Genomic DNA, 12,698 nt, shown 5'->3' with positions numbered 1-12,698 from the left:
TTGAAATTTATTCCAGGACCAGATAGGTTCACAGTTGGATTTTTAACTGACTTTTAAAGCATAATTCCAACTTCCTAAAAACGATTCTAGGCCGTGTTGAAAGCACATAACTCACCACTTCATTTTATGAAGCCGAAGAAACTTTAATACCAAAACCTAAGAGTCCCCCAAAAAACAATGGTTCTAAATAGGATATTAACCAGTAAAATCCAGCAACATAGGAAGAGAGTGGTATACCGTTGTTACCAAATAACCATGTGATTGTTAACTAAATAATTAAAAGATACTGACAAAAAGTCTCTCCTTGGCCAAACTTAGGCCAGGCTCCTGGGAGCCGCCTTATAGACTAGACAATGACCTTGGATGTCTCAGTAATTTTCCATCCACCAACACCCCCTCCCTCCTTGCCTGTAAATCCCTACTTTTCTCTCTTGTATTCAGAATCGAGCCCAATTCTATACTGTGGTTCTTTCTTTTCCTTTGTTGTGGTAGTTCTTAAATAAAAGGTATTTTTCCTACTTTAACTACTGTGCAGTTCTGGTTTGTTCTCCAGTACCAAATCCAACATTTTCTAGAGTCTCTCGGTTCTCTGTTACATGAACACTGGTTCTAGGAGGTGTAAATAGATGATCCAATACAAGAGGCTTTCTGTGGCCAGTGAGGGTTGGGAAATATCCCTTCCCTTAGAGATTTTCAGTGTAGAGATTTTCAGTGTACGTTAAGACTCTGGAAAGGTTTCAGGTAAAGGAATTTGTTTACTCGAGGACAGAAAAGCTTTGGGGTTTCTTCCCTTAATGCCCCGCAAGAATACCACTGTCGTCATCCTGCAGCACAGTGTTCCTTGGAAGGCCACTTTGGGAGTGCGAGTTCCCTGGGCTCAGTCCCTGCTGTCTGATGCAGCTCCCTTCCCTCCTCACTGCCTCCTTGTTTGAGACCCCAGGTTGGCTAGTTTGCTTCCTTTCTGACACACAGTTCCCTCAGACGTCTGCCGGCTTAGAGGCACAGATAGAACCGAGGTTTGCTCAAGGCGCTGCTTTCTCTCTGAGGAGATCCTTGGATGAACCCGTCCTCCTCCTCCCTGGCTTGTTGTCCCTTTTCAAGTTGACTTGGTGCCTTTTCATTCTCAGCTGGAGGCCCGGACCCCTGGGGGGCAAGGCCAATACTCTGGGAGTTTCTAATGCCGTCTTTTTCTCTTGAGCCAGGTTTTTACTAATGACAAGACAGAGGAGTGTGTGAAGCTCACAAGCCTGTATTTGTTTGCCAAGAACGTGCGGTCTCTACTCCATACTTACCACTACCAGCAGCTTTTTCTCCATGAGTTTTCCGTGGCCTATACCAAGTATGTCGGAGAAACACTGCAACCCAAGACCTACGGCTACAGTAGTGTGGAGGAGCTCTTGGGAGCAATCCCTCAGGTGCGTGTCTGCCGAGCTTCTTGGAGAGCGACTTCCGGGACAGCCCCAGGCCCATCTCCTGCACAGAAGGTGGAAATGCTGCCGGGTCGATGACGTGGCGGGCATTTTGAAAAACATACCATTGGCATAAAATGAATGACTGCAGTGTTTCTCCTTCATTCCGCGAGCCTGTATTAAGTTTCTGTCTGCCAGGTGATAAGGTGATGGAGTGAGGTCAGAGCACCTGAGCAGGTGATGAGGCAGTGCGGTCGGTGCAGCCATTTTTGGGTGCAGTGAGGAGGGACCACGAGCTGGGCCCATGCCCGGGCTTGGGGTTCGTTCTAGGGCCGAGGTGTCGGGGACGCGTAGAAGTGAACCCTGTGACAAAAGGGGCTGCGTAAGCGGATGCAGGGTAGTGACCAGCAGTGTGGAAGGTTCAGGGCATTTACAAGTAGGCAGGGGCCCATCAGGGAAGCAGGAGCTCACTTGCGGGGGCCTTCCTCCTTCAGGTGAGCGGGAGGGCCTGGAGGGGAGGGCAGGGGGGAGTCTCAGGTTTGTGTGTGGAAAGCACCAATGTCACTGCTGCGACCCCGACCGGTGGGAGGGGAGGAGGGGGCTTGGCGAGGATCCCGGCCGTGGCCGGAGTCCAGGTGGGAGTGACACCCAAAGCGCACCTGTGCGAGAGGGATGGGGGAGGCAGGGAGGACCTGGTGAGGCTGAGGTCGGGGGCTCGGTGACAGGCGCGCGTGGGGCGGTGCAGGGAGCCAAGGACCTCTGCTCCGCTCTTGCTCTGCTAAGGACGTGGAGAGAGGACTTCGTTTTAGAAGTAGGACCGGGGACTTGCTTTGATTCGTCTCCATGAATCCTCTTAGGGTATGTTTACTAGAAAAATTAGTAAGGGCTCTCCTGTGAGAACTGTCTCCTTTAATAGACCAGAAGTGGTGTTTGGGAGATGGTCTTTGGAAGAGCCGCAAAGCATATTTTTAAAGCTGAGTCTCACCGTTTTTAGACTACGCGTCTTCTTTAAGGGACGTGTTTCTGCCAGCTTCTATCACTTTAAGAGCTAAAAGAAGCATAGAAAATTTTTCCTTGGCGTCACTTTCTAACTTGTGAGGTATTTCGGGTCAGCACAGTTGGTCACGTTCTGCCTGGATTTAGGACTTACTTCCTCTCCTTTTCCATTGCTTAACCAGTAGTATGTCTTGTGTGCAGGTGGTCTGGATCAAAGGACATGGTCATAAGAGAATTGTAGTGTTAAAAAATGACATGAAAAGTAAGTAAGCACCCGTCCCCTCCCCGCTCCGGAAACCCCGGTTGTCTCACCGACTTCTCCCTCTGATGGGCCCTCTTGGTCCTCCAGGCCGTGTGAGTTCAGTCGGGCTCTCCCCTGTCAGTCCTGAAGACCAGCCCTCGGCCACGGAGCACATCCCGGCGGCGCCCGAATCTCGCACAGCCCCGGAACTCAGACTTGGAGCAGGCAGCGATGGTAAGCGTGGAAAAACGGAACGAAGCTTGTGAGATGCTGCAAGTGGCTGGGAGTGGGTAGGGGGTGGGGGTGGAAAAGGACCACAGTGGGTTGTTTTCCTTTGTTAAAGTCAAGTCTTCTTACGTTTTCCAAAGCAGTCCGGCGTTTAGCTGGTACCTGAAAACCTGGCCTGCTTTTGATGGCATTTTATGGTTAGCGGTTAAGGCTCTTAAAGCAAGTGGACGCCCCTGTAGTGACAATATGTGAGCCTAGTTCAGATGTTCGAGGACAAAATTTCTTGGACACTTGTTAAAACGGTATTTTAAGACTATGGCAATAGGGTCAACTCTGCTGCACTAGAGGAGGGAGATCGAACTCAGCTCTGAATACAAGGGTGAGGGGGGCAGTGTGACTGGGTGGCTCAGTCAGTTAAGTGTGCGACTGTTGATTTTGACTCAGGTTGTGATCACAGGGATTGTGAGTTCGAGCCCCGTGTCGGCCTCTGGGCTGACAGTATAGAGCCTGCTTGGGATTCTCTCTCTCTCTCTCTCTCTCTCTCTCTCTCTCTCTCTTTCTCTCTTTCTCTCTCTCTCTCTCTCTCTCTCTCTCTCTCTCTCTCTCAGAAATAAATAAGTAAACTTAAAATAAAAGTGGGGTGGGTGGGGATGTTTTAGTGAAGGAGCAGAGTGAGGGGGGACATCTGGGGTGGAGGATTGGGGACCTTGTTCAGAGAGCAGGGGTGCGATTTCTCACAAAACCCCGCAAGATATTTGCTAAGAGCAGACTTGGCAAGGACCGGACAGACATGGAAGGCCAAGGTCAAGGCCTGTGGGGAAGAGGGTTCAAAGGGCCTGGGCTAAAGTTGGATCAAGGGTAGTCTTTGTCACAGGATCTCCCTGGGAAACACTGGATAATGATATATTAATAATACTAAGAACAACAGTGGCTCACTTAGATTTTATGTGGAACCTTCTCTGGCTAGAAGCTGGCTTGAGCTCTGTAGCAATTTTAACTTTATTGTAAGGGTTTTGGGTGGGTCCATTGCTGTGTATGCGCCTTCAGTCTTCATACGACCGCGTCAGTCGCTAGTTAGAAGTGTTGCCGTGGCCTGTGCGTGTCCAGCGCCTCACGTGTGCAGCGTGTTAGACTTTCTAGAGCTCCTGAAGGACCTCTGCGCCCTCAGCTGTCACGCGTTGCCTCCAGTCTACAAATGAGGGACCCAAGTTCTGGGAGGTTAAAGGGCTTACTTACCCAGGTTCACTCAGTTGAGGAGTGACAGACCAGGGTTCAGCTCTTCTGGTTTGGAGCTCTTGCTCATTTAACTACTTTATACACCGTCTGTGGATTCTTGTTTCTCCTCGTTAGAAGCCGATTGTGGAACCCCCCCTCCTTTTTTTTTTTTTTTTTTTGGCTCCGGCCCTTAGGAGATTGCTCTTCCTAAGAACGGGAAATACTGGCTTGTGACATTTCCCTCACCAAAGAGTGACCAAGGCCTTTCTGTTAATGGCTTTTTTTTTTTTTTTTTTTTTTTAACTGAGAGTTTTTGAGTACTTCCTGGCCTTTTTCGTCCTGAAGGCCGGGAAAGAAGGCCTCAGGCACAGTCTCACGGTAGAGTCACGCCTGCCTTCTCTGTCCAGGGCCCCATCAAACCGAGCAGGAGCTCCTCCGCCTGACCAACGACTCCCCCGTGGACCTCCTGTGTGCGCCCGTCCCGTCATGCCTGCCGTCCCCTCAGCTGAGACCAGATCCTGTCATCCTCCAGTCTGCTGATCTCATTCAGTTTGAGGAGCACCCTCAGGCGCCTTCTGGTAGGATGCACTGTGTTGTCGCGGCGGTTTTCTCTGTGGATTAAAAGAGAAAAGAATGATGCCAGTGTGGTAAACGTTAGATGGAGGTGGGGAGCACCTGTGGTTTTTCAGGCACACAAATACCTGCACTGATGATGATTATTCAGGACGCTGTTTTCCTGTCAGTCTTCCTGCACAACTAGGCTCACAGCCCGGGGTGGCTCAGGGAGCGGCAGGCCCGGACAGGCGGTGGGTCGGGAGGGCTGATGCAGCCGGGCTGTGGACAAGGCCACGGGGGCGTGTGGAGGGCTTGCTGGGCGTGTGTTCCCCGCCTGTGTAAAGGGCAACGGCTCGTGGGCGCACCTGGCCCCAGCCGCACGCGGCCGCCCGGTCTGGCCTAGAGTTGGGTGGCTGCCCCGCGTCCCTGGGCCTTGTGAGGCTGTGAGCAGGGGAGGGGGGGGCGTCTGTGACATGAGCTCTGGGCTCTGCACAGTGATCTGAGAAGGGACGGGAAGCTGCCCGCCTGGAGCACTGACCTGGTGCCGGCCCCGCGTGTCCCCCTTGTGCCTGACCCCACGCTTGGGCTCACAGGCATGTTCATGCTTCACCAGAACCACAGCCTTGCAGGGCAGGTGACGAGGGGTGCAGCTTGGGCCGCCACTGGAGACCACGCTGGCCCCAGGCTGCTGGACTGGGAAGTGGCTGAGCCGGGATTTGAACCCCAGCCTTCATGTCTTGCTTCTGTATCACCTGGCCTCCGCAGAGGATGGCCCACCACCTCTGTCGAGGCCCTTCCCTTGTCGCCTTTGTCTATCACGAGTTCTTCTCCGCTCTGTGTACTGTTTCCGGGGAACGCCAGGCACAGCCTCGTGTTGCCCGGTGAAAGAACTGAGGCTGTTTATCTGGAAAGTGGGAGGGGAAACATACACGTGGCTCTTGCCCCTAGAAGGTGTGACCTGTGACAGAAGCAGGAGCGTCCGTCCGTCTCAAGGAGGCACAGCTAGAGAGGCGTATGGTGGATAGTAACGCTTCTGTGGGGTTGTGGCCGTGGTGCATTTAGTAAATGTGGGCTCCCCCATGCGCGTGTGACGAGGGGCACAAATGTAACTGTAGTGGCGTCTGCTGTTGTCCTGAGTGTCGGCCTGAGCAGGGAGCCGGGGCTCTGCATCCCGACTCTCACTCTCTCCTGTCTGTGCCTTCGGTGCGAGAGCCCCTTACACACGCAGGGGGCTCTCTTCCAAGCAAAACTGGCCCTGTGTGTATAGCGGGCCAGGTGTTTGGGGCTCAGCCAGAGAAAGAGCAGCCTGTAAACACTGCCGGAAAAGTGGCTTTGTTTCAGTGTCTGGGTACTTGAGAGTGATCCCGACTCTGCAGCTCTCTCCCTGTCTCTGCCCACCTTAGGTCCACGCAGAGTGCTGTCCTCTGTCCGTGGAAGGGCCTGGGGCTTCCTGACACTGAGGTCCCTCCTGGTGTGAGAGTGTTCGGGTCCCAGGAGGCTGGTGGGTCTTTCCCTGACAGAGAGAATGATTAGGCAGAGGATCCATAGTGGGGAAAAAATGTTTCTGAACCATTGGCTGTTGAGTTCTGGCCAAAATGAAGTTTTTAAAACCTGCTCATTCCCGGGAGAGCCGATGTGCAGTTTATAAAATACGTGACTTTAAGTGACTCAGAATGACCACGTAGCTGGTACGTACATTGTGACCTGGGCATGATGTTTGGTGGGTTGTTTTTGAAACATCTTTTGAGGGGCCCAGGGTGGCTCAGTAGGTTAAGCGTCCGACTCATTTTCGGCTCAGGTCATGATCTCACGGTTCGTGAGTTTGAACCCGGTGTCGGGCTCCACGCCGACAGCACGGAGCCTGCCTGGCATTCTCTCTCCCTCTCTCTCTGCCCCTCCTCTGCTGTCTTTCTCTTTCTCTCTTAAAATAAATAAACTTTAAAAAAAGTTTTACAAGACATTTTTTGAGGTAATCTTAGAAACTAAAATCCAACGTGTCTGACAGGTCCTGGAACTGAAGGGGTTTGCTTTTCTGTGTTTACAGAAATCATGATTTTAAACCAAGAAGAGAGCATTGAAATTCCAGTACCAGTAAAGAACAAACACCCAGCCTCCGAGTCCAGCTCACCCTGCGTCTCAGCAGCTGCCCCAGTGCCTCCCTGCCCCTCCTCGGAAACCTCAGAGTCCCTGCTCGGCAAGGACCCCGTGGAAAGCCCGGCCAAAAAGCAACCCAAAAATAGAGTAAAATTGGCAGCCAATTTTTCCTTTGCACCTATAACCAAGCTTTGACTCGCGTTTTGAACATAGAATTAGGATGGGGAAACGCTGTCTGATTCTGCACACAAAAGTGGGTTCAAAAAACACAGCCTTTTCTGTTTGAATGAAAACCCCCTAGAAGCCACTTACTTCATCTTTAGATGTATCCCATAACGTTTTGTTTCTTTTACATTGAACACAGCCTTGAGCTGAAATGTTTTTCTTTTTTCCTCCCCTAATTATTTGGGAAAAAAACAACAAAAAAACCACCCCAAAACCTCCTGGCATTTGTTAAAGAATTGTTAATATATTTTACCCAGTTTTTCTTATCACGAAACGTAATGATGTTCTCTAAGAAGAAAGCAGTGAGAACTCAGCTCGAAGGGAGTGGTTTTACTTCCCTTCAAGCCACACCCGTGGTCGAATCTTACATGTAGCACAAGATAGCCTCTGAGCCTTTGCTTCCTGGTGTTTCCAGACAGTCTGAATCAAGTGCATGGTGTGTCTTTGCATTGAAGCCTGCTCCGCAGCCTGTGCGTCCACACACGGAAGCAGAAGGGCGGGCGAGGTGGTGAGAATGTGTTTTCACGTTGGATTAGGAAGGTTCCTAGCTTCCATGTGACTTGTAAGCGTGCCTTGGTTTCTTTTGTTTTTTGTAACTATGTCTGTAGTTGACAAATGTGGCTTCATGACAAAAATTTTTAAATGTTTCCGCTTCAGGGTTCCACGTAGGAGCTTTCTAGAAAGTTGAGGATGTTTTAAGCTTCCCTTTTATGTTCCATTCCAGTTTGATAGGCATTGGGTTAAGGAAAAGGAGATGGCCTTGGTGTCATGAATTGAAAGTCAGCATCTGAATTCTAGCACACAGTGTTGTGTGTTGAGAGGCAATGTTGGGAAGAGAGTCTGATTTCCTAAAATATGCATGAAATGCATAAATTACAAATCAGAGCCGAGGGGGTGCATTAACAGGAGTGATACCGATACTCTTTCCACTCGGAAGAGACAGAGTTCTATCTATACGTGTGAAGGCCAAGGTTGATCATCTTAACCTTGTATTTGTCATTTTAAACCTGGTTTCGGTAGCCGGGAAGCTTTCTGCGCGAGTGCATGTGTGTGCGCGTCGTGTTGCCTCCGTGTCTTTTAAGAGTGTCCGCTTTTACTGTTACTTCTCGCTGTTGTTGGAAGCATGTTTGGTTGTTTTGTGGTGTCTGATGTTGCCCTTTGGGAAAAGCCAGCCTCTGAGGGAGCACTGCCCTGTGGAATGACCTTCGCCTCGAGGTGGCAGAGGCATCCGGTGACGGTGACCTCTCACCCCTCCTGGAGAAACCTGACATTTACAATGGGTTGTATTTGTTGGGCAAAAAGGCGGATTCATTCATAGAGCAGAGAGAACCCGTGGGCTTAAGGTCTTCTGCTACGGAGATGGTTTCTTTGGGGGAATTGTTCATGTTTTGTAATTTCTAGAAGGCCGGAGAGTGGGCTCTGATTTCTGCATAGCCAGCATTTGCATAAAATGCCACAGAACAAGGGCTGGAGAGAGATTTTTACAAGTCAGGTTTTTGTTCCCCAAAATCTCTAAAATGAAGCCAGTGATTCTCAGTTCTCCACACATGGCCCCAGTCGAGATGGAACAGCACTGGAAAAGCCTTGCAAGCATTATGGCCCCTCTGCGAACCCTCTGGGAACGAAGGCATTTCCTCTACAGACATAGGACGGCAGGAAGTCAAATACAGATGTGCAATTTTTTTTTAAGAAGCTTTTAAACAGTGTAATAAAGTTGGTGTTGAGAACCTCAGTTGCCTTATCCTGAGACTTCTTAAGGCTGAGTTTGCACTCTTGGACTTTAGTTTTGCTCGCAGATGCGGGATTGACTTTAAAAACGTAAGAGGTACCATTACAAGTCACTTAGGGACAGTCTCAGAGCGGCTTCTTTGAGCAACAGACGGAGAAGAGCCTGCAGACGTACGCTGTCGTGGGAGTCTGGTCGAACCGAACCGCTCGCCGGGGTCACCAGTCAGCCTGGGACGCGTGTGTGACTCTAACGGTCGCTGTTGGAAGGTGAGAGAACACAGCGAGAGCTCGGTGTGTCGGTAATGTACTCCACAACGGCCAGTCTGATCGTGATCTATTTTTTTATCCAGAGGCTTAATTAAATGATGTGACAAAATGATGTATGAGAATTAAGACAATGAAATTCTTTATTTCTGGGTGGAAAGATGTACCAGATTAGATTTATCTGTTTTAAAAAAAAAACAAAAACAAAAACAAAAAGGCGTCACCAAACCCCCCTTTCCCATCTTACACTGTTTGTTTTGGATTGGGCTTGGGGGAAGAGATGTTTTTCTTAACTGTCTACTTTGTTTCAACACTTTCTTTGTGGTTCAAGTGCTGTTTTGTGTGTTGGGACCAAACAGTTGTCAATAAACTTTACAAAGCAAGCATCTAATTGGAGTTTTCTGAGTTGATGTGGGATTTGTTTGTGGGGTGGGATGAAAGGCCAGTCCAGCCCTCTCTCCGTGTTGGGTTCCCCCAACTTCTCACCCCTTCTGAAAAGTCTGTCAGGGAGAGCACATCAACCTGACATCTCAGCAGCCCTTTCCGTTTGGCACACGGCCCCGGACGGTGGCCACGCTGTTGGTGCTTCGTGTTCTGGACCGTCCAGGGTCTCCAGCCGAGTTCCAGGCATGATCACACGTGGGGCGAATGACAGTAGCCGCAAACCCCCTCTGGTTATAAGCCTGAGATAATCCCTCGGATCTCTGTCCCTGTGAGAGAAATTCATTTTTGCAGGCTACCTTGTTTTTTGGCCACTCCCTGGGCATGCTTTCCGAATAAGCCCATTTGGAAAAGACTTCTTACACAGATTCCACTGTGAAGCCCGTCCCCTGAGACCACCGTGAGCCCTTGCAGGAATCTGAAAGCACCCAGAAGACACCTGAATGTTTGGATAAATTGCTTCTTCATGAAGTACAGTTATTTTTTAAAGCCCAACATTAAAAAGCTCTTAAAAGCCCTTGGCGATCCTTTCCGAACATCTTCCGCTGTAGCAAACCTTTGCGGAAAACCTTGGGCGGCCACCGGTACCCCTTTTGAGCGAGGCAAGGAGGTTTCGTGGGTCCGGACTGGGATTTGCGATGGGCACTGCCTCTCTCCTTGTGCATTTCCACGCGGTGTGGAGGCGGTGGCTTCGGAGATGGCCGGCTGAGTGAAGGCCCCCCTCTCCTTGCACAGGAGGTGGGTGTCGACATCTAGAACCTGGCTCCAGAAGCTTCGTCCTAGCTGTTCCCTTCACCACCGTGAGGAGCGTGGTGCTCTGGGATTTCTCTTCCTGTTTTCTAGCTGCTTCATGGGGGCAGAGGCCGAGTCTCGGCTCAGGAGCATCCCTGCTGCTTCCCGTACCGGTGACCTGCCATAGCCTCCGCCCACGCCGTGGATTGGACGGGTCGCACGTTGGCCCTGGGCCTGAGCAGGAGCGGGCCCCCTGACTCGCTGCCCCATGAACCGGCGGTCAGGGTGGCCTCCACTCCTTTCTTACCTGGCCTGCAGTCCTTTACCACCCGCTCCCACGATAAATAGGAGATAATGGGCAGTCTGCTGGTTAACAGCATCAGCGTCCCCTAATGCCAGTCTTTGGGGACAGATGCAGAGAAGACCGAGCCAATTCACTTGTCTGCATTACTCCTTCCCAGGAAAGTTCTAGACTCTCTCCCTGGGAGGCTGGCAGCCCTGGGAAACAGGAGGAAATAGCCGGTTGTCTCTGGGACAGGGTCAGCAAATGATGGAAATGGCGAGAAAGAGAACCCACCCCACCCCCCCTCACTTTTCAGGTGCACAAGGCCAGGAGCTTAGAAGATCTCAAGTCAGAAATAGAGGGCTGGTACTTTCCTCAGCAAGGCGAAGAGAACAATTCCCATTTCCTGGGAAGGAAGGATTTGGAAATGGGGAACTCAGAGCACAGAGGAGGAAGGAGGGAGGACATGGGTGGAAAGTAAGTGGTGGCTGCCACAGTATGAACCAGCCAGGAGCGCTGTGGGGGGTCAAGGGCAGGGTGGAGCCGTCTCTTCCGGCCATGGGAAAGCCTCTCCTAACCCCCTTCCCCGAAAGCCTTCCCAGATGCAGGGCCTGGCATGGGAGAACCCCCCCCACTCCCGCTTCCCACCCTTTGTCTCTCAGGGTTTATTTTATTTTATTTTTTTGAATTTTTTAAAACATTATTTTTGAGAGACAGAGAGAGCGTGAGTGGGGGAGAGGCAGAGAGAGGGAGACACAGAATCCGAAGCAGATTCTAGGCTCTGAGCTGTCAGCGCAGAGCCTGACACGAGCTTCCAACTCAGAAACCACAAGATCATGACCTGAGCCGAAGTCGGACGCCCAACTGACTGAGCCACCCAGGCGCCCCCTCCCTCAGAGTTTCTGATGTCACTCACAGTGAGTGCAGGCAAGTGACCCACAGGCTTGCAGGGACCCTGCCCTCGGTGTAGGCAGCCTCTGAATCTGGTGTGTGGCCCAGACGTGGGATCGGGAAAGAAATCCCTTTTCGCTTCCCTACGTGAGGAGGATAATAGGGTTTTGTACGTGTACGTGGACTCTGAGTCCTGACCCCACCGACCTCCCCCACCCCCCCCCCCCCCGTCACCGTCACGCGCGAGGACGAAAGTCCCAGGTTTTGTTGGCTGTCAGCTGGAAGCCACCTGGAGGCCGTCCACCATTCCCTGCCACATGGGCTCCCTCAAAATGGCAGCTTAGTTCATCCAACCCGGGAGGAGAACCTCCTCCAGTCCTCTAAGAGGGAGCCTCACAGAATGTGACCTCATCAATGGAGGGGCCTCCCGTGGTCCTTGCCAACTTCCGTCAGGTAGAGGAAGCAAGCCACAGGCGCCCAGGTGATCCTGGAGTATTTGACGAATGAGGGAGTGACCGAGGAGGAAGGCCTGAGACACCCAGTCGAGCTCCTGGTGTGAGAGGAGAGGGGTCCCGGCCCTAAACCTTCTGAGGGCCGGCAGCCAAGTTTCACAGCCGCAAGGGCCCCGAGAGACCGACTTGTAGTCCACGCGCCTTCCACCTCCGCGCCGAGGTTTCCAAGTGGGAACAGGAGGCTGCGAGGACTGAAGCAGAGAACCCCCCACTGGCCTCGCGAGGAACTCGGGGCTGGGCGTGTGACCGTTAGAAAAACAGGACAACAGCCCCGAAATGGAATTGCTGATGCTAAGCTCCGTGTCACCGAATCGGCACTTCCCTACCGTTTTCAGCTCTTCCTGAAATAGAATCCCGAACCAGTCCGTCAGGAGTCTCCCAATCGGCTCTGATCAAGTAATCTGCCCGACAGAGCCCTGTGGCCCCCTATTCCGTTAGCTGCCCCTTCCCACATTCCCACCGCCTCTGTGCTTACCGCTGGCCTAGGGGGACAGAAAGCCCACAACTGTTCGTCAAGATGCAAAACCCGCCACAGCTGCTTCTCCTGTGCGCGGAGAGTCAAGGAGCCACATACACCTTCTCGGGAGAGAAATAAACCTTGGTGGGCGGAGGGGGCCCCGGGGGCCGGCTAGCAGTGTCCTAGGCTTCTCTAGAAACGCCATGGGGCCTGGAGTGAGGTCAGCGAGAGGGCGACAGGGAGCTGAACTGTCTCAATAAAGCGGGAGGGCAATTGTTGATGGGGAGGCCGGGGACACACGTGAGCCCCGTGGGGGCTGGAGGCAGAGCTGGTGGCAAAAGGAGTGGCCCATCTTCACTGGTGCGTGTGGCTGTGATGCAAACCCGCACCCACCTCCGTAAGCATTCTGGAAGGTCGGCTTCATGTC

General features: G+C 51.9%; 1 protein-coding gene across 1 annotated transcript; it reads left to right on the top strand.

Moving 5' to 3' along the window:
• Positions 1 to 286: 286 nt before the first annotated feature.
• On the top strand, positions 287 to 9,346 carry LOC125917722 (meiosis regulator and mRNA stability factor 1-like). The gene is made up of 5 exons (XM_049623844.1): positions 287 to 1,415; positions 2,607 to 2,667; positions 2,755 to 2,880; positions 4,497 to 4,667; positions 6,689 to 9,346. Exons 2-5 carry the CDS (start codon positions 2,661 to 2,663, stop codon positions 6,931 to 6,933), a joined length of 549 nt encoding a protein of 182 aa, XP_049479801.1. The 5' UTR covers positions 287 to 1,415; positions 2,607 to 2,660; the 3' UTR covers positions 6,934 to 9,346.
• The last annotated feature ends 3,352 nt before the right edge of the window (positions 9,347 to 12,698 follow it).

This window comes from Panthera uncia, unplaced genomic scaffold, assembly GCF_023721935.1.
Source record: "Panthera uncia isolate 11264 unplaced genomic scaffold, Puncia_PCG_1.0 HiC_scaffold_2288, whole genome shotgun sequence".
NCBI lineage: Eukaryota > Metazoa > Chordata > Mammalia > Carnivora > Felidae > Panthera > Panthera uncia.
The sequence above is the reverse complement of the archived record's forward strand: the minus strand, read 5'-3'. Positions and strand labels throughout refer to the sequence as shown.

Bases quoted from the DNA above. Each gene is read 5' to 3' on its own strand.
- LOC125917722 (XM_049623844.1), top strand. The intron at 2,881-4,496 runs GTAAGCGTGGAA...TTCTCTGTCCAG, and splicing joins ACTTGGAGCAGGCAGCGATG to GGCCCCATCAAACCGAGCAG. The intron at 4,668-6,688 runs GTAGGATGCACT...CTGTGTTTACAG, and splicing joins GCACCCTCAGGCGCCTTCTG to AAATCATGATTTTAAACCAA.